A 21,567-nucleotide genomic window follows, 5' to 3' on the forward strand; every position below is an offset into this window, starting at 1 on the left:
CGTCTCTAAATATGCGTAGATTAATTGAAATATACTACCAAAGTCTAGTAATGAGCTCAAGTTTAGTTCCGCTTACTACGTTTATGCCATGAAAGTTCGCAAAATAAGCAATTTGGCTTGTTAAGTTGGCTGTGCCAGCTTTCATGATCGATAATCGTAGAATTCGGTTAGTATAAGTGTATTTGATGTGAGATATGCTTTGTTTTGAGAAGTATGGAAACAAAACACACATTTAAATAAGTGTAAGGTTAAGGATGAATATATGTAACTAAGGAGTATTATCAGCTAAGTATTTGGGCTAGTATCAAATAGTATATCAATAGTTATAATATATTTGTAAAGTTGCACCTTTTCGACTGGGAATTCAAATAGAAACTGTACGTGATTGTGAGAAACTGAAATACGATTAAAACTAGAATAACTTTCTGCTGCTGCAGCTGCTGATGATGATGATTAACACAAATGATTAACAACTACGCTTAAATAAATGCTATCAAAAACAATATACTCGCGGCATCTGCCATAAGGGTAAAGAGTGTATATTATAGTGTATATTGTATGTAGATATACCCTTTCTATACCTATATATGTATAACCTGCTGTACCAGTCCATCATTTGCATGCCTTACATTACATTTTATATATGGATACGCTTTACTATGCTCCTTTAGATAGTTATTGCACTCAATTTCTGCTTAGTCTGAGGGATATTATATCTGTTGGACTTGTTACTCGGAGTACTTATTTTAAACTAGTTGATGATTATGTTAGTTATCGTCTCACAAAACTATCGATAGGTTAACTATATAAATTATCCATTTTTTGATAGAATTTACAACCAGAAAATGGTTTATAAATTAATATATATTTATATTCTATTTTCATCAAACCGTTATCGATAGTTTTGCAAGGATCTCAAGGATCAGTTGGATAATTAGTCTTAACTATTCTTCAGTGAGACCACTTAGCTCATAGCTCTGATGCTCCAGACTCCGCTTCAAATCCACAATGGTGCTCAGGATGAGTTGCTGGTGCTGCTCCTTGCTGCCCCCCTCCACAGTTACATCCTGCATGGAGCTCTTGGCCGAAACGGAAGCCGATAGCTTCGATTGCTGACGTTTCACTTGCGTCTTTGGACGTTCGCTCATATCTGCTACCGGTAAGTTAATTAATTAATTGATATGCCAGGTGGCTGATAACAGTTAAGTATCTTATTTTGTGGTGGTTTGCTTTCTAGAACTTCCACAAATTCAAGACAATTCAAAAACAACACATATCGGATTAAAAAAAAAAACAAAAGATAAATTGTTTACACATATTAGAAAAGTTTAAATAAACGCGTTAACTAATTAAGTCAGAAATAAATTAGACAAACTTTGTATTAAAAAAATTGAAGCGAGTTTTTATAGTCTTTTTTTTTGTTTTCTTTTTTTTTAGATTTTGCAAAATATCAAATATATTATTCAACATTGGTGTTATTAAATTTGAAGGAAATTTTTATGGTTTTCAGATTTAAACAGACATTTATATTTCAGATTTTGTCCACTGTACGCAAGCGAAAATTCCCGTTCTAATTGGCGAGCAACCACTGTATTTTATAGTCAATTATCAATCGCCTCACTCACCCAGCTCCAAGTCGAATGTTTTCTTGATACGCTCAAAGGAGCTGCTGCCCTTGTAGACCTTACGTTTGAGCGGCTCACTGTGTGGACAATAGAAGTTATCCTGTTGCTGCAGCAGCTCGGCCACATTGCGATTGTTGTAGTCCAGCTGATTGTAGTTCGGCTGCTGCTGTTGCTCCTGCTGTTGTTGCAAGTAGTTGTGATTGGTGACATCCTCGATGCTCTGACGCACCACGGCAATGCACTCCTGCTCCGAGTCGCTGCCATTGATGCACTGCAGCGCGTGCATGGCTCGTCGTTCCGCTCTTGGACTGCAGCCGGATTGCAGACGACGCCCGTTGAGCTGTAGCTGTGGGGATGGAGGTGCTCCAGCCGTATTCAGCTTGCGTGGCGGCAACTCGGGCGGCGCATTCTGATTGATAAAGTTGGTTAAGTGCGTCTTGCGAGGACTACACCGACCCGGCTTGGGGCTGTTGGGTGGCGATGCCGTAGCCGTTGTCTCAAATTTGAGCAGCTCAATTCGCTTGTTAATCGCCGCCGCCAGCTCGTGCTCCAGCGGCGGTGTGGGTGGCGCCATCTGCTTCTTGGAGTCGACCTCGCTGTGCTTGAGCATCTCCACGCGCTTGTTGGCCAGCGGATTGAGACGTCTCGGACTGGCTACCGGAGTGTCGCGTGGTATGCTAAACAGAGAGAGAGAGAGAGGGAGAGAGAGAGAGAGAGAGAGATAGAGTCAGATTAGTGAGCTATTTTAGAGAGGATTTGGTTACTGCACCTTTGCAGACTGTTCTTCATGGATTCGAGCAGCGATTCGGCCTCCATGATGAGCTGCTTGTACTTCATGTCCGCCTCCAGATCAGCCTTGAGCAGCGCCTTCTCGCTCTCCGCAATAGTCATGAAATGCGGCTCATTAGCACGGCCAAAGATTAACGAATTCGAGCGATTGGATAATGGTGAAGTCTTGTAAATGCTGTCAGGACAAACTCAAGGTTGAGCAAGCAATAGCTTTGGGGGTTAGAGGTAGTTATAGCTTACCGCTCCTTATTGCTCAGCAGCTGGCGACGCAGGCAGACTGGAGTTCCGCCCACGCTTCTGGATCCCCGCGGTTCACGCAATGGCGATTCCTGCACCTTCTCCCGATTCTCGCAACTCTTCTTACGCGTCTTCAGGAAGCGTTTGCGGCGACGCTGCTGGCTGCAATCCGGCAGATCTTGGCCGCTGCGGCGACGCGAACGTGTTGAGCTGCGTCGCAGGATCAGTGGACTGGGCGTAGGATAATAGTGGCAGCTGCCCAGATTACGCTGCTGATCCTGACGCTCCTGCAGCACCACCACCTCCTGCATGGAGGATGTGTCTATAAAATCAATGTCCAGCAGCTCATCCGTATCGCATTCATCGCCCGCATCCTGCCCCGTATCCAGTTCCGAAGCGCAATCCGTGGGATCCGAGTCGCTGCTGCAAGTGGACAAAGGGAAACTTTAAAAACTAAGTCGTAGACTTAATTAATGGAATGAAAGAATGACTTTATCAGGATATCTATTCTGGAACAGGAGTACTTTAACTAAGATCTAAAAATATTGCAACTTGGGTATATATTCTGGAACAGGAGTACTTTAACTAAGATCTAAAAATATTATTCAACAACAAAGCTACTAATCTATTCTGAAAGTGTATGATATTAAGGAACTATGGGATTTCAAAACCCTTCTTGAAATTAAGAAATGTGTTTTCTGGCTTCGAATTTGATTCTAAGTGCGTTTATCGTTTGATAAATCGATAAACCTTCATTCTTTTCTTTTGATAGCTGATATCAAGCAACCAAGTTTAGTGATAATAATAAGTACGAAGAATTTAGCTAAGCTAAACTTCTGTCTACTATTGCTCCGCACTTAATTCGAGCAGAAAATTCTTCAACTCCAACTCGAGGTGGATTTTCAGGCAAAGTTAGACGTCTTTCAGGTACTGTTCCAAACTTGATGCGAGTAGAAAAATCTCCAACTTTTCTGCACTTTTCGTTCCAGTTTACCTATTCAGTTCGATTAATCGATTATGGATAATTCTTTCTTTTCGCTTCAGGCTGATTCCCAGGCAAACAAGTTTGGTGATACTAAGAAATACAAATAATTCAACGAAGCTAAACTTCTTCTACCAACGGTTCTACAACATTCAACTGTCTTGAGTGGGGAGCACTTTGAGTTGTGGCTGGGACTCACCTGAGTATGTCGGTCTCCTTCTCGTAGACATAGCTCTCGTCAAACTTGCCAATCATCTCGTTGAGTGTCGCCTCATCGTCACTCAACAGAAAGGAGTCCGCCTGCTGCTGTTGCTGTTGCTGCTGCTGTTGCTGCTCCAAGTGGCGTCGCTTGATGGTGTGCGGTGCATGCAGATTTTCCACTTCAGTCGAGGACGACGACGAGCCCTCCGAGGACTCGGCGCCCCCAATCCTCAGTTTGGTGGGGGTTGCAATTCCTGTTGTTTTTGCTAAAGCTTTTGCTGCTGGTGTTGTTGTTGCTATTGTTGTTGTTATTTTAGCTGAGCGCATTTCCAGCTCATTGCTTGACTTAATGCCCGAGGATGTTGTGGATGTGGTGCTGGTGGCATCCGGCTCCGAGCGACTGCTGCCCGGCATAGCAGGCATATGCTCAGCCGTATTATACCAGGGATTCGTGCGTATGCGAGAACGCTGGCGGGGCGAGGGGGCTGCAAGGAAGATGGAGATGGCTGGGGTTAAGTACTTTAATTGCTCATTTCTTGCACAGTAGAACAAAATGGCAAGCATAAGTTAGGTGTTTAAAATCGGAAATTTTTAAAATTCTAATAAGTTAACAAATTTCTAATTTATGCATTAAAAATCATGTTTGCAATATAAATATTTATGTCTTTAAGTCTTGAAAAATTGATTCGAACTTGTTCTGTTCTTATACCAATTTATTTTTATTTAAGCTTAATTGCGAAACTTGATTAGAGTAATTTCGTATTTAGTGAATCATAATAAATTTTTTCTATTTTTTCCTGACTGTGTGATTTACTGTTAAAATTCGTGAAGAAGAATAAAGTTTTAAATTAATTAATTATACCTTTATATATTTTTTTATATTTGTATACTAAAAGTTCTGTGAATAAAATAAAAAGTCTTATAAATAAATTAATTAATTAAAGTCTTTTTTCACAGAGATATTTGCTGAATAAGCTAAAAAGTTCTTAAAGCACTTGAAAATATTATTTTCAGTACAGTTTTCGACCACAACTTAAGAAAATGAAAATGGATATTTATTTTATAAATTTATTTAATGTCAACCAAAATCATTCGACACATAAAAATAAAAAATATAAAAGAAAAAAAATAACCAAAAATATAATGTAATATTTAGATTTTAATTAAAAAGAAATAAGAAGTATTTATAAGATTTATACAACATTTAAACTTAAATAAAGTCCAAAATAAGCTCCATAAATTAAATTCGAGATGTGTTCCATATAAGGCTACTCACATTCAAAGAGCTTGTGCTGCAATACCAATGGACTGGGATTGGGCTCCAGGGTGTTGCCAAAATTACTCTTTGGCAACGGATCCATGGGCGACATCTCCTCGATGCGATTGAGGCCAAATTTATAGCGTTCCGAGTTGACGGACCGACTGGGAAAATAATGGGTGCCTGTGCGCATATTAATATAATATTCGGGGGCTGGCGGATTCGCGCTGCTGGCGGCACATGGCGAGGTGCCATCGGTAGAGTAACCCGTGGAATAGGCGCTCTCCGGCGACGATAAACTGTGTGGCCTCGGACCAGGCATAAAGTTGCCACGCGGCAGGCCAGCGCGTGGGGCACGCATGCGACTCAGCTGATTGGTCACAGATGGTGGCGGTGGTGGTTGGGGTGGTGTCATCGTTAGACTCTCCAAGGACTCGACCAGCTGCACGGTGGCCAGCTTGGAGGGCAACAGGCGGCCATAGTGCACATGGTTGGAGTTCTTTTTGGGATGCTGCTGCTGTTGCTGTTGATCCTCCTCGTAGACCAGCTGCAGACTAAGGAGATTCTCCGAGTTGGGTCGCTGATAATCCTGCAACAACGGCAACGGTGGCTGTGGACGCAATAGCAGTGCGCCCACTTCCTCATAGTCCACCTCATCCTCGGCGGGTTCTAACTTGTAGTTGAGCTGCTGCTTGGCCGAGGAGGGCTCCTTGGAGCCGGTGGACCACGACAGTGACGATATCGACGAGGAGGAGCAATTGACGCGCATTGGCGACTTGTCCGCACTCGAACTGCAGCTATCCTTGCTGGGCACGCTCAGCTGTGGCTGCTGCAGCTGCTGTTGCTGCTGCTGGAGTGGCGGCAACGTCTGATGGCGTTGATAGCGATGTGGCGCATATAGTAGATTATCCGACTTGGGCGATGTGATGGAGTTATCCTGATCCGGCGATTGCCAGCCATAGCGACTGGGCGTCTACAGGCAGGATGGACAAGGCGAAGATTATTATTATTATTGTTAATATTATTATTATTATTATTATTTGCATTATTAATTTCATTATTTTAAGCTTATTATTATTATCAGTATTATTAATATTATTAAATATTAATTATTTATTATTTGTTACTTAATATTTGTTATTTGTTATTTATTACTTATTATTATTGTGAGTATTATAGCTTGAGGCTCACTCACATGACATTGGATGGGCGACACTTCGCGTCTTCGCACTGGACTTGCGATGCTGTGGCTGCCACTGCTGGTCAGCACCGGACTTGTCGCTGACTTTAGATTACTGTTCGGTGGCAAGGTGCCCGCCTTCTTGCTGCTGCTGCTGTTCCCACTGCTGCCACCTGCCGCATTCTCCGCCTGTTTGTTCTTGTTGCCCTTGTTCTTGCGTGGACGCACAATGTGCGTTTCCATCCAGGAGCGCAACTTGGATCCGAACATTGTGGAAACTGGAGCGTTTTTCTATCTGTCTGTCTCAAAAGAAATCCTTAACGTAGCTTAAATGGACGGATTGTTGTTGCTGTTGTGGACCCAAAAAAAAGATAAGAAGAAGAAGAGGGGAAGAGTTTGCCATTAAAGTATTTGCTTAGCTGCCGAATGCAATCCCATAATGTCTAGGACAATAGGCTGGCGCTCGCATCCAAAACTGACTCCTGGGGCCACTTTACGTTGATAAGAAAATCCATTTATGACAGCACAAAAGACGCCGCTGCACAGTGGCTTAAATATGTGGTGTTGTACAATATTTGCATGCAAACCCTGGTTTGTAAGGGACTTTTGTAATGTTCATGAAATGCAGTCGAATTATTTATACTAAATACATTTGTACTATAAAAATCAATGTTGAAATATAGATTCAGTACTTATCAAATGCAATCAAAAATTTGTTCTATATATATCTTTACTATATAAAAAAAAATATATGTAAGTGCAGTACTTAATTTATAAAATAATTAATATAAGAAATATAATATAATAAGTATATTTAATTTTAACTCAATTATTAAGTACTTGGCTTTTAGTGCTGATTAAGAATTTGTTGTATTTGCACTTATTTTCAAATTATAAATTTAATAATTGATTTTTAACCACTGTAACAGCAAGCGCCCATATTTTGAATAGTTTTCAGCAGTAACTGTGTATCAAAGAGTGCGTGCGTGTGTGTGTGTGTGTGTGTTGGTATTTGATGCGAAATTACCTTATTCGCAAATGTCTGTTGCCTCATAATATCCTTTACGCCTGTTTTTATTGTGCGACATGCGATGAGATGAAAGGGCCGCTACAAATACATGTACGTAATGTATCCATGTGTGTGTGTGTTTGTGTGAGTGATTACGTAGACAGCACGACGTCTGGCAACTCTCTCTGTGTTTGTGTGTGTGCTTGTTTATTTTTTGTTGACGTTTTTTGGGTGCACACAAATACGCGTACATGCACTAACACCGATGGCGATGACGACGACTGTGTGTGTGTTAGTGTGTTTGCCTTTGCTTGGGGGTTGTTGCACGCCTATTGAGGCTTCAAGGACTCATCCGCCTCATGCTGTGTGCTGAAGTTACTCAATGTTATATGTGTGTGGGTGTGTATGTGTGTGTGTGTGGGTTGTCTGTGTAACCCTCCCCTTTTACGGAAATGAACGTAGCTGGGTTGTAAATCCAAACGTAACTGTAAATTTTTATGTCAAGCTATTTTCAATTGTTGTTACGTTAAACTGCAGCGTGAATATTTTATTTGATTTGATTTCTTTATAGCATTGGCCCTAACGACTTTTGTATGCGACGTGTGTATTCGCATATATATTTTCTTGTTGTATCGTTGTTACGTACATAAAATATATGTTTGTATGTAATGCTTTAGTTTTAATTTATGGTTTGTTTTATTTTTAGTTTATTTGATATGCAAATTAATTGTAATTAGGTCCGGCAACGTATAAGTTAAAAAGCAGAAGTGTTGCCTACTTTTAGGCTGCAACCGTTAAAGCTTTTTCACAATTTACACTGTCTATATGAATGATCTATTGGTATGTGCATGTGTCGGCCTTAGATTTATTTTATTTTTTATTTTTGGTGGTAGCAATAAAGTGTGCGGCTATAATAACGAATGATGCGCGGCGAGAAAAAGGAGAGCGACCGCCGCCGCTGAAGTGAAAAAAGCGACTAACGGAATGCGCAACCACCAAATTGCAATGTGACGCGTTAAAGTGAGGCATTAAATATGTATTAAGAATTAACTAATTTGACAAGAACAATAAGAAATGCAACCAATTAAAAAATGAAGTACAATATTTTAAAAATTAGTGCAAGCAGAAGTATGCAATATAATTTAAAAGCATTAACATGCTTTTATTAATGCTATCGACTGCCGATAGCATCAAATTTAAATTCTCAATTGGAGCGGGTATCGATAGGTAATGTTAAGCAACAGCTGCTCTGTTATGATGTAATTAAATTTCATTATTTTTCTTTTCAACTAGATGAAGCATAAAAAAAATTGTTGTATAAAGCCACTGCTAAGACTAAGACTTGCATTTCACAAGAATTAGAAACTCGTTTTGGAAGCATGAATAAACTGAAAAATGGGCATGCTGATTTTGCAAAAACGAAATTATGGCGCGCATAACATTTCAACAAATGTTAAAGTCTGTAGCAGCGAACAGATGTTTATGTGTGGCGTGGGACCCCAAAAAAAGAAGAAGATCAAAAGCTCAATATTTCGTTTGTTAACACAATTGATGTAATTTATTTTCTAACTAACTAAGCACCAAATATGCGCTGCTACTACGAGGAGCTAGGCTTAGCCCGTGACTCCAACGAAGGTGATATCAAAACGGCATACAGAAAACTGGCATTGCGCTGGCATCCCGATAAGAATCCCGACTGCTTGGCAGAGGCAAAGGAACGCTTTCAGCTGATCCAACAGGCCTACGAAGTGCTCTCCGATGCCCAGGAACGTGCCTGGTACGACAATCATCGAGAGCAAATTTTGCGAGGCAAGAATTCCGAGTATTCCGAGAACTGCTTAGACGTCTTCCAATACTTCACCGGATCATGCTACAAGGGATACGGAAATGATGCCCAGGGATTTTATGGTGTTTATCGTGATGTCTTCAATAACATTGCATCCGAGGATCTGGAGTTCATGGACAGCGACGATGAGATGGGGCCACCACAGTTTGGCAACGCCGACAGCAGCTACGAGGATGTTGTGGCTCCATTCTACGCCTATTGGTTATCCTACAGCACAAAGAAGACATACGAATGGCTCTGTCCGTATGATGTGCGGGAGATCAAGGAGCGTTTCATCTTGCGCAAGGTGGAAAAGCAAATGAAGAAGATTGTGCAAAATGCACGCAAGGATCGCAACGAAGAGGTAAGCAGCTGTCAAATTAGTTAGAGAAATAAGTACAAGAGATATTTGTCTTGGCAGGTTCGCAACTTGGTCTCGTTTGTGCGGAAGCGAGATCGTCGTGTCCAAGCCTACCGGCTTGTGCTGGAAGAGCGCGCCGAGGCGAATCGCTTAAAGCAGGAGGAGAAACGCAAGGAGCAGCTGCGCCAGCGGCAGGAACAACTTGCCGCGGTGCGTGCCAACAAAGTGGACAACGATGGCTACGAGGAGCAGCTCAGACAGCTTGAACAAGAATACGGCAGCGAATCCGATGACTACACGGACGAGGAGGCGGAGGAGGATGAACTGGACTCTGATGCGGCTGTTGAAAGCGATAATGATGTGAGCGAGCAGGAAGTGGAGTATGTGGACGATCTCTATTGTGTGGCATGCAACAAGTCGTTCAAGAATACCAGGGCGCGCTCCAATCACGAGGAGAGCAAGAAACATCGCGAGAATGTGGAACGCCTGTGCCAGCAAATGGCAGACGAGGAGCAGGAATACAATGAGCACAGCGAGGATCTCAATGCGGCAGAGGATGGTGTGGAACAGTTAAAAATCAGTGGCGCCCAAAAGACAGATCAAAGCAGTGATCAGGCAGAGCTGTCCAGCGACGAAGAAGTTCAGCAGACACAAAGTAAACGCAATAAAAAAGGCAAAAAATCGAAAAAACCGGCGCCAAAAGCAATTGTTGAGAGCGATGAGGATGATGAAGCGGATGCTGCCGCAGCTGCTGCTCCTGATCAAGCTGTGGATTTATCCGCGCCAGTGAGCAACAGCGACGATGCAGACGACGACGATTGGAGTCGCAGCAAAAAATCAGCCAAAAAGAGCAAAAGCAAAAAATCAACGAGCAGCAAACAAAAAGCCGAAACGGAAAAGGAAAAGTTAACAACGGAATCAAAGCCGAAATCCAAGCCAACAGCAGCTCCACCGAGGAGCAACGAGACCGCACCACTCGCAGATGTGCAACACACTTGCGTCACATGCAAACTGGTCTTCGACTCCAAAAACAAACTGTTTGCGCATCTCAAGAAAACGAATCACGGGGTCTACCTGCCCAAAGCCAAGCCGGAAGTGGAAGGGAAACCGCCTGGCAAAGCCAAGGGCAAGCGCAAATAATGATCTGCCCCCCTTGCTCTCTCCTTGTCTATACAGCTGCCTCAGACCATCCAAGTTGCTGTATAAAACTCTAGTTGTTTATTTATTCTAATGTTACAGCTTAATTGTGAACTTAAATTAAGTGTATATATTTCTACAAATATAGAAATTGTCCAGAAATTAGAATCGTTATTTAAAAGATGGTTGGCTTAAAAAACACTATACTTAAAATGCACAGTACTATAAATAATAAATTTGAGTTTGCAGTATCTTAAATTGTAAATGCTTTTAATTTGTAAATAGTTTTTGTTAGTAAAAGACAAGCAATTATTACTTGTATTTTCATTTTACAGACCGAGCTTGAACTACAATAAGAATGACTATCAAAAACAAAAAAAAAAATGATACTTAAAATACAGAGTACTGTGTAAATAATACATTTTAATTTGCAGTATTCATAAATGTTTCTAATTTGCCAATAGATTCAATTAGTAAAAGACAGAAGGAGTTTAAACAAATATCATATTTAAATGTCTTGAGGAAAATAACTACAATAAAAATGAGTCTCAAAAATAAGAAAAACTTAACGATACCTAAATTACCGTGTACTATAAATAATAAATTTTAATTTGCAGCATGCAATTCGACCAATTAATAATTGTATTTTCAATTTACACATAAAGTTTAAACAATCATTAAAAGATCTACTATAAAAATGACTCTCAAAACGCTACTTCAGAAATGCAAATTGTCAAATAGTTATAATCAGTAAGAGACAACCAATTAATAATTGTATTTTCAATTTACAAACGGAGTTTAAACCAAAATATTTAAATGAGTTGTAAAAAGATCTACAATAAAAATAAGTCTCTCTAAACGATACCAAATTCAGTTAGGACAATCTCTAAATGCAAATGTTTTTTAATCTATCCGACTACGGAATGCAGATGAGCTTGCTGCCGGACTCCACACGCCGGCGCACCCGACTACGCATGTTGGAGGACTCCGCCTTGAGACTGATGCCGGCAGCGGCAAATGTCAGTAATATGGCAGCCAGGCCGCAGTAAAATGAGATGCCTATCAAAGAAATAGTAATAGTTGTAGTTGTTGTCAAAGATTGAAGGTGTGCGTGAGTCTTACCAATGCTGCAGTCGGCGGGATAAAAGGGCTCCGCCTCCGCGCCGCAAAGGAGCTGAACGCGCTGCGCACGCCAGCCCAAGGGATGCAGAAACAAAGCTAGCATTACAGCTATGCCTGAGCAGGAAAGAAATATTAAGAAACGGGAGGAGCAGGTGCAAAAGGAGTCGGAATGGGACTCACCTGCCAGCACCTGTGCACAAGCTGTCATATTGTGTATGCTCTTGCCAAACGCAGACTGCCGGCAGCAGGTTAACAGCGTGGCAGCAACAGTCGCGGAGAGCAGCAGACAACCCGTGGTCATGCAGAACATGGCTGCCTTCCATTCCCAGGGATAGACGCTGCCATCGGTAGCAAAGCCATCCAAATCGAAGCGACCACAATGATAGCCCAGCTTATACATCTGCTTGCAACGCGTATAAATGCCCACAGAGGGATAACGTTGACCTGTGGCATTCACCGTGGTGGGTGCACCAGCAATAAGCCATTTGGGCGTGACCAGTGCGATGGCGACGAGCATATCGGCGACAAGGGTGCACAGAAACCAGACTAGACTCACACTTGTGATGATAACGTAGCACATTTTTCAATTCAAAAACAATTGTTTGCTGGTTCAAAAACAATTGTTTGCTGGTTGTAAGCAGTTTTTCTTATTTTTATTTTTTTTAGTACGATTTCGATTGGTATGCAATTAAAACGTGTCCGCACTTGCCGCGTACATAATTGTTAATGCGAGAGGGCTGGCTTTGTTTCAGGCATTTGCCCACAGCTGCCACACCCACCACACGCACCACCAGTGCCACCAACAGAGTGCCACTTCCTCCCAGCTGACCAGCCCGAAATGGTATTGTTTATTTTATATGCTTTCCACTCGCCGTTGTCTGTTTTGTCTGTTGTATGTTATTCATTCAACCCAACACACACACACACACTCACACACTCACACACACACTCACACACACACACTCACACGCATACGCACACACACAAGCACTCACTCCAAAAAAAAAGAGCCAACGTCAGACCGCTAATGAAAATAGTCGAAACTTATTTATTGTTGCAATTGAAGCTTGAACTGCAGTCGAGCAGTTTTCTTTGTGCGCTGTTTTTTAATTTTGCAACATTTTCGTTGCGCAGGCGTTCACAGCAGCGAAAAGACTAAAAAAAAGTGAATGAATGGCGCGCATTGAAAGCAGCCGAAGCGCATGCCCAGGCCAGATGTGCGCAAGGGGAGTAAGTCGGTTGCGGAGAGGGTGGAAGGGCAGGGGAGGAGAGCAACAGCAGCAGCAACGGCGGCGGCGGCAATGGAAATCCAGACATTCCAGCCTAGCGCAGCAAAATGTTCTCCCATGCACATTACACTGAATAAAAATAGTATTGATACACTGCACTTTTGCAGAGCCTGACTAGAAGCTTAATATAAAAACTTTTGACATGCTCGAGAATAAATTTAATACGATTTTTCAATTAAAAGCAACAATAACATATTGTAACACATAATATAACAATATAACAGAATATATATATAATTATTTAATAATTCATTAATTTGACATGTCAATTATTATAAATCATATAAATAAATAATGGTATCAATGCCAATCTTATTTTTTTACTCAGTGTATTTGATTCTCTCTCAATCGCGTCTCTCTCATTTGTGGATTGCTCTCTGCAGTTTGCTCTCTTTGTGCTTAGCATGCACACATGTTGGAGTTGGATCTGTGTGACCCCACTACCGCCTCTCCCTCTGAAACTCCCTCCCCCACAAACTGTGATGAGTAATAAGCGGCGTCTGTTCGAATTTTTGTTTTTGTTTGTGTATGCAAATGATGTTTTGTAATAGCAGCGAGCGGCTTATCAGTTAGCACCCCCAAGTGATTTTTATGGGCGGCCATTGCATCATCCGCCAATGTGTGTGTGTACTTAAGGCAATTATTGTCGACGATGATCGTGACCGGGTAAAATGGATTGCGCACACATACAAGCAAACAAACACTTTCACTCTCACTTGGCGAACTACTTGGAAGAGTGCTCTTAATTTCCAATCATTTACCAACTTGCAATTCACTTCGACATGTTAAGAATTCTGTTGCTGTTGCTGATGCTGCTCCTGATGCTGGTTCATGCTCACTCCTATTACCACGAGTACCGTTACTGGGAAATAAATGAACCGCCTCCAATTTGCTCGGAATACGAAATGCTGATTGTGAATACCCGTAAATGTGTGCGCCGTTGCAATATTGTTTGCGTGCGCGGAGTTTGCTTCGAGGATGGTCCGTGTCCCTGTGACGATCAGTATCAGAGTACCACAAGGGATAGTGTTGTCTGTGCTGCAAAGTGCCTGCCGGGCTGCCAAGAGGCGGGCGGCTATTGTGCGGGCCCCGAGCTGTGCATCTGTCGCAAGGGCAAACACTACTACTTCGATGCGGTTGCACGACTCTGTCGACATCGAGGACCAGGACTCCTGGATCCGTGTCACGGGTAAATTTAAAATTATTTATTGTAATATTTTAATTTTAAAAAAATATAACATAGCTTAACATAATTTTTTAATTTAAAAAAATCATCATATTTTTTATTCTAATATAATTTTAAAAAATTTATATCTACCAACCGATTCCGTTTAGAGTCACTGTTAAAATAAAATGTAATAGTTCCATCTAAAATCTTTTTCCAGGCGCTGCATTCACGGCCGCTGCTCGTACGATGGTCGCTGCATTTGTGCACAGGGCTACGAGATGCGCAGCACTCTGCTCCACGGCGCCAAGTGTGTGCCCATCTGCGATCAGTGAGTGTTTAAGCCACTTAACATTGACTTAACAGTGTATCTACATCCCTATGTATATTTGTATGTTCTACAGCGATTGTGGCCGTAGAGCGTATTGCTTTGCACCCAACATGTGCGCTTGCCGGCACAAGCACTTCCACTACGCCTGGAACGGAAAGTGTATTAAGGATTATTGAACTTGATTTTAGAAATTAGGATATACCTTTTTTATGATCTCAAAGGCACGAGTGTTAAATTTACTTATGGCTATCAGAATGCAAATAGTTCAATTATGTAACAAAAGCAACAAGTTTTTATTATATGCACATAAACATATATGTATGTACCATCATGAAATTTCTCTTTACATGCCCATATAGGATAAAGCCCAATAAACACAAATGCCGCATCTTTATTTTACAGCGCTTCAAACGCAAGAGAGAGCGCGAGAGAGAGAGAGAGCGCTTGAGCGAACACGTTTTTCTGTTTTGGTGGCTGTGTAACAAAAACTTAATTGCGAATTTGTTATTGTTTATAAGTGGTGTTTACTTTTAAAATGTTGCAGTCCAAAAATATACATTAGGGGTAATAAGTTATTTAATCAGTTGGCCATTCAATACACATTCAATAAACAATTGCGTACGTGGGCTCCAGTGGCGTCGCTATAAGCGAAACGTTCTTTAGTTTGCAAAGGGGCTCAACATTAACGCAACCAACCAGTTTATGGCGACCAACACCCCTTTTACCAAAAAAAGAAAGGCCTGATAAGCTATAGTTTCACATACATTCACACACACACACACACGATGTGTGTATGTAGATGTGCTCTAATATGTGTCTTAAGCTTGGCGCAGAGCATTTTGAATTTGAATAATTGCTCTTGCTAACGCTAAATAAAGAAAGAGCGAGCAGCGACGCGGGCAGCCGATTTGACAAGCGCGTGTGGCGTGTTTTTTTTTTCATTCTTGTTGTGGGCATGCTGCTGCTCAGCTTTTTTTTTTTTAGACGTCACGATACCGACAACAGCAGCAGCAATGAACATTCGAATATACACATACATAAATACATACAAACACACACACACAGAGACATGTTCTCCAATGTTTGGGCCTCTGCCGGCTGCATCGGCGTCGACAGCATTCAGTTGGAGTTTTGCTTTCCACTTGTACGGTACGATTTGCTACCAACCAAACAGCTTTTGCTGGAATTTAATATAGCTCTCTTTTCCATTGTATATTTTGTTCATTTGTCTGCTCTGCTGAGCATTTAAAATCATTTGCAATTTTAATAACACCAAATAAGGAAAGATGGGCCAAGTTAAGGTAAATACAAAAACAAACAAAAGAACGCTGTTAATGTAATGTTATTGTGAATGGACAAACGTGGTTACATATTAATGTAATTATGAAGGTGTGTACAGATGTAGATAGGTCTTAAGCTACCTATTATCCTTTGTCATGTTGCTCTCAAAGCTTTTGGGCGTGAGGAAATTATTTATTTAAAATAAATACATAAATGATTATAAGCGTATGCTTCTGTGCGTATGTGTGCGTGCTTTTGTACTTGAAGTTGTTATGCAAGCAAGCAGGAAACGACAGACAAATTGCCGCTAAAATGCAACAGACTATTGAAAGTGACCATTAAATTGAAGGGAGCATTTTCGTGTTAGAACTTATAGCGTGTCTATTTCTATTTGTTTGAGTGATTAGAACAATTTAAGTAATTATTAAATACACATTCAAATACAGGTATTTTTTTTATCGTATCTTAAAGTATGTATGTATGTATGTGTGTGTGTGTGTATAAAGCTGCTGCGCAGTTTGCACGCACGTCAGCCAAAAAAAACCTGCAAGCGTAAACACAGTTTGTATTTCTTAGCGTTGATATAACAAAACAAAAGGTGTCAAATGCAACAAACAGGTTAGTGCCCCCCTCCACAAAAATATAAAAAATTAAATAAAAATAAGCGATTTATTTATCGCATTTTGGCAGCGAAATGTTAAAAATAAACACGAATACTGTTAATGCGTGGGTGGTGCTGTTAGAATGAGGGCGTGGGGGAAATGTTAAAGTGGGTTGTGCAAATGACGTCTCGTATCTGATTACAGTGATCACTACCTAAAAAGAACGCTTCACTTTAAGAGTCCTTAATGTAAATAATTATTTTACATTTTTTTTATAATTGAAAATAAAGAGACAAATAATATTTAAAATGCTGATTTTTGTTAATGAAAGTTCGTGTCAGAGAGATATCACTGTGTTTTTTTTTCGGTGTTTGTAGGCCTTATCAAAAAGACTTCCCGTCTGTGGGGGCCGCTGTGTATATGGAAAAATTCTTTTAACTTGTGATAAGCGCAGGTATAAAATAATAATTTGCGAGTGGTCTTATTAATAAATGCATGTGGAGAACTTAATCTAGCTTATCAGCGATCAATAGAAACCCAAAACTTATTTATTGATATATATTCTGTATTTATATTGCAATGCAGAAAGCTTCATCCGCTCTGAGCAAATTGTTTGTGTACGGAGCCTTGAAATACGGCCAGCCGGGAAATTCTATATTGGCCAGCACCGGCAATGGCTATGCCAAATTTTGGTGTCGCGCAACAACCACACAAAAGTTGCCGCTGGTGATTGCCACGCGCTACAACATTCCCTTCCTGCTGAACAAACCGGGCATCGGTTATTATGTAACCGGTGAGATCTATGAGGCAAGTACAGTAACTCATCAAATATATAGATCAGCTGAACTAATTTCTTTAATTTCTATTTAGGTTGATGATCGCATGCTCAAATCGCTGGACAGCATCGAGGATTGCCAGGATATTTACAAGCGAGAGCAGCAGGACATGAACATTGGCATCGGCGAGGGGTAAATTGATTATGATGCTGATTACGTCATATTCAAAATCATAAAAAAATATGTTTTGTTTTGCTTGCAGCACCGTTCCCTGCTGGGTTTATCTGCTGCAAAAGTATCCCGAGAAGCTGTTGTCCTTGCCCTACTTGTCCGGCTATGAGAATACCACCGCACAACCCTATATAATGCGCCATCGTCGCACGCACAAGCATCCTGCCCAGGATGATCTCAGCTACGAGGTGAAGAACTAATAACGAAGCAAAAAATGTGTTCAACATACAAAAAAAGAAAGAAAAAAGGCGTAGCCAATTATTAATATTACCGATATTTGCATTTGTAGCACGTATATACACAGACTTAAAACAATATTAATATGTACTCGTTACATATTGCCTAATGATATATTATATATATATGTATATGCATAGTATAGATCGTAGCGAACTGCTTGTAATTTTATAAGTTTCGACTAAATAAAATCAATTCGAGTTTACACTTTGAAAATGTGACCAAACTTAATAAACATAGAAAATATTTTACATATTCGCCGAGTTGCAACAGGTGACTTAATTTGATTATATAAACAAATCGTAAATTTTGTTTCGAGTGTAACACAGCGCTGCTGCTAGTTGTGGAGCAACGCTGTTAACATAACATAGCGCTGTCGCCTTTTCCAGAGAATGCCAAAAAGTGATAAGCAGACTGTCTGCTCAAAGCGCTGCCTGCGCCGATTGTTGTTTGCTGTAAGCTTACAAGGTCGTTGGTGCAAATTTTAATATTTAATAAATTAAGATTAGCCTAGCGTGAGCAAGCAACTGTCCAACTTTAACTGCAATTCTATGATAATAACATCGCTGTAATATATTTTACAAATGTTGAGAATGTTGCAAACGCTGCAAAAGGTTTTCGTTTATGGCACTTTGAAGAGCGGCGAGCCGAATCACCACTGGCTGACGACAAAGGCGAATGGATTTTCTCGTTTTCTGGCCAAAGGCGCAACGAGTACAAAGTTTCCCTTGGTGATCGGCACACGTTATAATATACCCTTTCTGCTAAATAAACAGGGTGTAGGCAATAATATACAGGGTGAGATTTATGAAGTGGACGCGACAATGTTTCAAAAGCTGGATGAACTAGAAGAATACCCTAGATATTATGATCGCGAACTGCAGACAATAATAACAGACCAAAATGAGTAAGTTTTACGAAAAATAACCACAATTTAAATTTTATGATTCCCTATTTTGTGCTAGGAAATTGGATTGCTGGCTGTATTTGATACGTAATTATCCCGACAGGATGCTGTCCAAGCCCTTCCTCAGCTCCTATCACAATAGTCCACAGCAGGCGTACAGTGAAAAGTCAGTGCGAGATCCAAAAATTGCAGCAAAAGATGATTTGTCGTATTAAAAACTGAAATTAATTTAAACAAACTTTGTTCGCAGCTACGCGGAAAGCAGGCCCCAAGATCTCTTCACGGATGAATAATAGCTGAGAGTGTGGAAACAATTATATAGACAATTATAAAAAAAGAAATGGTATAACATTTATAAACGGATTTCAACGCATGGCTATTATTCATACTCGATTACATTGAATCCATAAAATTCCATAAAAAAAATTTGCAAAACGAAAATGAACAAAATATGATTTCGGTTTTCTTGCGGGGGTTGATTGGTTGGCTGGTTTGAAAGCTAGCTCGAAAAGCCTAGAAAATTGTTTACATTATGCGTATATATATAGATATATATAGAGATAAAAAAATCAATAATAGAAATGTTATTGTTTTTAGCTCAAATTTTGCGTCCAGGTCTCGGCACGCGCTTCAAGCCATCGTCGCTCCCTGGAACGCTACTAGCAGTGTGTGTGGCAACTGTAAGATGAAAACGATCCAATCTTGCTTTTGTTTCGTTTCGCTTTCCGTTTTCTGTTTGTTTGTATTGTGGCGTCGGCATCGTCGGTGGCAAATTGGATGAGGCAGTGTGGGGGGGGCATTGCCTAGCTATCTGCCTCATCGTCGAGCGACTGGAATCGATTGGTGGCCGCGACGGGCGCCGCCGTTGTCTCTTGGACACGCTGGAAGCGACCGCCGTGGCGGACTTCTTCGAAGGCGGGTTCGTTTTTCTTCTTGCGCTGTTCCTCCGGCCGGGCTGCGTTCAGCGTTGGGAAGAACTCCGTGTTCGTTATATCGGGTGCGGCACGACGCGCACGCAAACCACCACCGCCGCTGCCACCAATGCCGCTGCCAGCTTGCTACAAAAAAAAAAAAGAAACGAAAAGAAATCGGGCGCAAAGTCCAAAACTGAATATCAGACAACGAACGAAAGATCGACATACGATCTACTCACGCTATAACGTAACGCGGGTGAAATGTACGGTTTCGACGACGACGACGATGACTTTTCAGTCTCAACCGGCACCGGTATCTGAGTCACCTCCTCGGCGGGTATCAATTTCTTCCATGGACCATGACCTTGCCGCTTGCCATTTGGATCGGCATTGACAAAACCATCGCTATCCTCCTCATCCTCGTCATAAATATCGTCCGAGTGTTGATGATGATGCTGTTGTTGCTGCTGGTTCTGCTGCTGCTGCTGCTGATGTTGCTTCTCATTGATGGTCAGCTGACCGATTTTGAGGCCGCTGTAATCCTTGCGCTGCTCCTGTTCAAACTCTTTCCACTCCTCCTCCACGGGCTGCTGCAACAAACAATTAACAATTAAATATTGTCAAATTTTTGACCTTTTTTTATATTAAACTCTCACCTCAATAACGGGCTCCGGTGCTTTGATGGTGGTCTCATTTTCGCCGCCTTCTGCCACGCCGCCAGTGAGTGTTGCTGCTGCCGTCGCGACATCAGGTTTTTTTGGTTTGGCAGCGTTGGCCGCCACCTCACGTTTGGTGCATTCTTCCAAGTTCTTCACCAGTTCGTCGGCCGTCACAAATTTGCTTTTGGTCTTGGACTTCTTCTTGTCCTTTTTCGCAAAGAAATCGTCTAATTCGGCCATGATTGCAATTTAATTTTCGCAATTCCCCAATTCCAAATTATAATGAAATCCAATCGCACTCGCGTGAGGTGGGATGTAAAAATAAATTGTTATCGGTAGTGTATCTATCGATGTTTGAGCCACACGTGGTCAAAGTTAGCTACACATACGCTTAACTTGTTTTTGCTGCCTAACAAAAGCATTTATTTGTCATTTAATTGTCTGCATATTTTTTCTTGTTTATATCTTGATTGTGTTTCGCTTTTTTTGGCCATTGAATTCAATCAGACTGTGCAACGATGATTTCCGATAGTCACAAAAAATTTAAGTTTATATGTGCATTTTCGCGTTAAAGTATATCTAAAGAAGAGTTAAGAAAACATGAAAATATTCGTTCAGTATAATGGATTTATTTGTTACGAAATTTTGACATATCGATGTGAGAAATATACAAATCTGAATGTTGAAGAAAATATGTGGCAGCACTGTTCAATTGAACAATTGTTTATGTTATCGACAGTTAGTAGACGGGCGGTCTAATTTAAACTGCTTGATTCGATAATTAATCGTACGGCAAACAACTTTTACGTTATTAACATAATTTTAACATAATTAAGCTTATGGGGATTTTTTTTTTTGAATAATTCGCAATATTTGGCAACAAAGTTTAATAATTTGCATGAGGTATTGATAATTGCGTAACAATGGAAAATAACAAAAAATGGCAAATGGATGCCAAAGTTATGTAACAACTGCAAAAACATCACTTTTGTATTGGATTTGCAAAATATTAATGAGCTCAATATGCATATTCAATTATTAATTATCCAAATACAAATATGAATGTGCATAACCATATACATAAAGTGTCTGTTTTTATGTACTGCTCTCAAATAATAAATGTTTGCAAATTACTTTGGAAAATATTGTTGTTATTGTTTGTGAACTATTTTAATGGCTTGACTTGGTGTCAACAGAAAAACTTAAAGGCCGCTACACAAAACTTCCTTCTCGTTGCAAAAGAGGCGCAATCCATAAATAAGTTCCGCTGAGTTTGCTAAGCTAATTGTGAGAGTCGAATAGATTTATTATTATTACTGCAGTTTGGCTTGCAGATTTCACAGCCACTTGCCACATCCCATACTCAAGCGATCCCGGCTAAAGTGCTCCCACAACCAACCAGTTAACAAAACAGACTCACTTTCAATGCGCGCCTGAAGCACAGCCAAT

The 21,567-nt window shown here is 40.8% G+C and overlaps 7 protein-coding genes and 1 long non-coding RNA gene across 13 annotated transcripts; 4 read left to right on the plus strand and 4 right to left on the minus strand.

The window, feature by feature from the left end:
- Positions 1–853: 853 nt before the first annotated feature.
- On the minus strand, positions 854–7,934 carry LOC6559219. Of its 2 annotated transcripts, none has more exons than XM_001987628.2 (8): positions 7,300–7,934; positions 6,288–6,621; positions 5,111–6,065; positions 3,833–4,319; positions 2,655–3,074; positions 2,395–2,589; positions 1,626–2,302; positions 854–1,150 (listed from the first exon to the last, which is right to left on the minus strand). In XM_001987628.2, exons 2-8 carry the CDS (start codon positions 6,540–6,542, stop codon positions 945–947), a joined length of 3,195 nt encoding a protein of 1,064 aa, XP_001987664.1. In that variant the 5' UTR covers positions 6,543–6,621; positions 7,300–7,934; the 3' UTR covers positions 854–944. The 2 variants fall into 2 exon arrangements, with proteins under 2 accessions (XP_001987664.1, XP_032591133.1); XM_032735242.1 differs by having other exon boundaries at positions 854–1,153.
- A 796-nt stretch (positions 7,935–8,730) lies between these two features.
- LOC6559220 (dnaJ homolog subfamily C member 21) lies at positions 8,731–10,842 on the plus strand. Its single transcript, XM_001987629.3, has 2 exons — positions 8,731–9,470; positions 9,528–10,842. Exons 1-2 carry the CDS (start codon positions 8,868–8,870, stop codon positions 10,605–10,607), a joined length of 1,683 nt encoding a protein of 560 aa, XP_001987665.1. The 5' UTR covers positions 8,731–8,867; the 3' UTR covers positions 10,608–10,842.
- Positions 10,843–11,428: 586 nt separating this feature from the next.
- Positions 11,429–12,850, minus strand: LOC6560030 (LHFPL tetraspan subfamily member 2a protein). Of its 2 annotated transcripts, none has more exons than XM_032734719.1 (4): positions 12,722–12,850; positions 11,907–12,283; positions 11,727–11,840; positions 11,429–11,663 (listed from the first exon to the last, which is right to left on the minus strand). In XM_032734719.1, exons 2-4 carry the CDS (start codon positions 12,241–12,243, stop codon positions 11,521–11,523), a joined length of 594 nt encoding a protein of 197 aa, XP_032590610.1. In that variant the 5' UTR covers positions 12,244–12,283; positions 12,722–12,850; the 3' UTR covers positions 11,429–11,520. The 2 variants fall into 2 exon arrangements, with proteins under 2 accessions (XP_032590610.1, XP_043072338.1); XM_043216403.1 differs by lacking the exon at positions 12,722–12,850 and adding an exon at positions 12,360–12,666 and having other exon boundaries at positions 11,907–12,315.
- A 947-nt stretch (positions 12,851–13,797) lies between these two features.
- LOC6560031 (wnt inhibitory factor 1) lies at positions 13,798–14,750 on the plus strand. Its single transcript, XM_001987631.3, has 3 exons — positions 13,798–14,204; positions 14,401–14,511; positions 14,585–14,750. Exons 1-3 carry the CDS (start codon positions 13,798–13,800, stop codon positions 14,685–14,687), a joined length of 621 nt encoding a protein of 206 aa, XP_001987667.1. The 3' UTR covers positions 14,688–14,750.
- On the minus strand, positions 14,124–15,571 carry LOC122322875. Its single transcript, XR_006246921.1, has 3 exons — positions 15,561–15,571; positions 14,338–14,656; positions 14,124–14,187 (listed from the first exon to the last, which is right to left on the minus strand). It is a non-coding gene; the product is annotated as an uncharacterized LOC122322875 (long non-coding RNA).
- A 65-nt stretch (positions 15,572–15,636) lies between these two features.
- Positions 15,637–17,854, plus strand: LOC6560032 (troponin C-akin-1 protein). The gene is made up of 4 exons (XM_032734198.1): positions 15,637–15,812; positions 16,980–17,201; positions 17,265–17,362; positions 17,433–17,854. Exons 1-4 carry the CDS (start codon positions 15,798–15,800, stop codon positions 17,599–17,601), a joined length of 504 nt encoding a protein of 167 aa, XP_032590089.1. The 5' UTR covers positions 15,637–15,797; the 3' UTR covers positions 17,602–17,854.
- A 225-nt stretch (positions 17,855–18,079) lies between these two features.
- Positions 18,080–18,986, plus strand: LOC6560033 (putative gamma-glutamylcyclotransferase CG2811). 3 transcript variants are annotated; one of them, XM_032734199.1, is made up of 3 exons: positions 18,080–18,545; positions 18,604–18,711; positions 18,796–18,986. In XM_032734199.1, exons 1-3 carry the CDS (start codon positions 18,223–18,225, stop codon positions 18,836–18,838), a joined length of 474 nt encoding a protein of 157 aa, XP_032590090.1. In that variant the 5' UTR covers positions 18,080–18,222; the 3' UTR covers positions 18,839–18,986. The 3 variants fall into 3 exon arrangements, with proteins under 3 accessions (XP_032590090.1, XP_001987669.2, XP_032590091.1); XM_032734200.1 differs by having other exon boundaries at positions 18,285–18,352; positions 18,415–18,545; positions 18,604–18,986; XM_001987633.3 differs by having other exon boundaries at positions 18,096–18,545; positions 18,604–18,986.
- LOC6560586 (protein CDV3 homolog) lies at positions 18,892–20,692 on the minus strand. 2 transcript variants are annotated; one of them, XM_032734197.2, is made up of 3 exons: positions 20,116–20,692; positions 19,699–20,049; positions 18,892–19,603 (listed from the first exon to the last, which is right to left on the minus strand). In XM_032734197.2, exons 1-3 carry the CDS (start codon positions 20,356–20,358, stop codon positions 19,349–19,351), a joined length of 849 nt encoding a protein of 282 aa, XP_032590088.1. In that variant the 5' UTR covers positions 20,359–20,692; the 3' UTR covers positions 18,892–19,348. The 2 variants fall into 2 exon arrangements, with proteins under 2 accessions (XP_032590088.1, XP_001987670.1); XM_001987634.3 differs by having other exon boundaries at positions 19,699–20,046; positions 20,116–20,635.
- Positions 20,693–21,567: the final 875 nt, after the last annotated feature.

This window comes from Drosophila grimshawi, unplaced genomic scaffold (genome assembly GCF_018153295.1).
Source record: "Drosophila grimshawi isolate 15287-2541.00 unplaced genomic scaffold, ASM1815329v1 contig_1369, whole genome shotgun sequence".
NCBI classification, from domain to species: domain Eukaryota; kingdom Metazoa; phylum Arthropoda; class Insecta; order Diptera; family Drosophilidae; genus Drosophila; species Drosophila grimshawi.

Coding starts and splice junctions, on each gene's coding strand:
- LOC6559219 (XM_032735242.1), bottom strand. CDS start 6,542: ATGTTCGGATCCAAGTTGCGCTCCTGGATGGAAACGCACATTGTGCGT. Junction 2,590..2,654: donor CTGCTGAGCAATAAGGAGCG/GTAAGCTATAAC, acceptor TTGTCCTGACAG/CATTTACAAGACTTCACCAT. Junction 1,154..1,625: donor AACATTCGACTTGGAGCTGG/GTGAGTGAGGCG, acceptor ACTTACCGGTAG/CAGATATGAGCGAACGTCCA.
- LOC6559220 (XM_001987629.3), top strand. CDS start 8,868: ATGCGCTGCTACTACGAGGAGCTAGGCTTAGCCCGTGACTCCAACGAA. Junction 9,471..9,527: donor GCAAGGATCGCAACGAAGAG/GTAAGCAGCTGT, acceptor TTGTCTTGGCAG/GTTCGCAACTTGGTCTCGTT.
- LOC6560030 (XM_043216403.1), bottom strand. CDS start 12,306: ATGTGCTACGTTATCATCACAAGTGTGAGTCTAGTCTGGTTTCTGTGC. Junction 11,841..11,906: donor TTGTGCACAGGTGCTGGCAG/GTGAGTCCCATT, acceptor TTTCCTGCTCAG/GCATAGCTGTAATGCTAGCT. Junction 11,664..11,726: donor TCCCGCCGACTGCAGCATTG/GTAAGACTCACG, acceptor TTTCTTTGATAG/GCATCTCATTTTACTGCGGC.
- LOC6560031 (XM_001987631.3), top strand. CDS start 13,798: ATGTTAAGAATTCTGTTGCTGTTGCTGATGCTGCTCCTGATGCTGGTT. Junction 14,205..14,400: donor CTCCTGGATCCGTGTCACGG/GTAAATTTAAAA, acceptor ATCTTTTTCCAG/GCGCTGCATTCACGGCCGCT. Junction 14,512..14,584: donor TGTGTGCCCATCTGCGATCA/GTGAGTGTTTAA, acceptor TATGTTCTACAG/CGATTGTGGCCGTAGAGCGT.
- LOC6560032 (XM_032734198.1), top strand. Junction 17,202..17,264: donor TAACCGGTGAGATCTATGAG/GCAAGTACAGTA, acceptor ATTTCTATTTAG/GTTGATGATCGCATGCTCAA. Junction 17,363..17,432: donor AACATTGGCATCGGCGAGGG/GTAAATTGATTA, acceptor TTTTGCTTGCAG/CACCGTTCCCTGCTGGGTTT.
- LOC6560033 (XM_001987633.3), top strand. CDS start 18,223: ATGTTGAGAATGTTGCAAACGCTGCAAAAGGTTTTCGTTTATGGCACT. Junction 18,546..18,603: donor ATAATAACAGACCAAAATGA/GTAAGTTTTACG, acceptor ATTTTGTGCTAG/GAAATTGGATTGCTGGCTGT.
- LOC6560586 (XM_032734197.2), bottom strand. CDS start 20,358: ATGGCCGAATTAGACGATTTCTTTGCGAAAAAGGACAAGAAGAAGTCC. Junction 20,050..20,115: donor CACCGGAGCCCGTTATTGAG/GTGAGAGTTTAA, acceptor TGTTTGTTGCAG/CAGCCCGTGGAGGAGGAGTG. Junction 19,604..19,698: donor CACCCGCGTTACGTTATAGC/GTGAGTAGATCG, acceptor TTTTTTTTGTAG/CAAGCTGGCAGCGGCATTGG.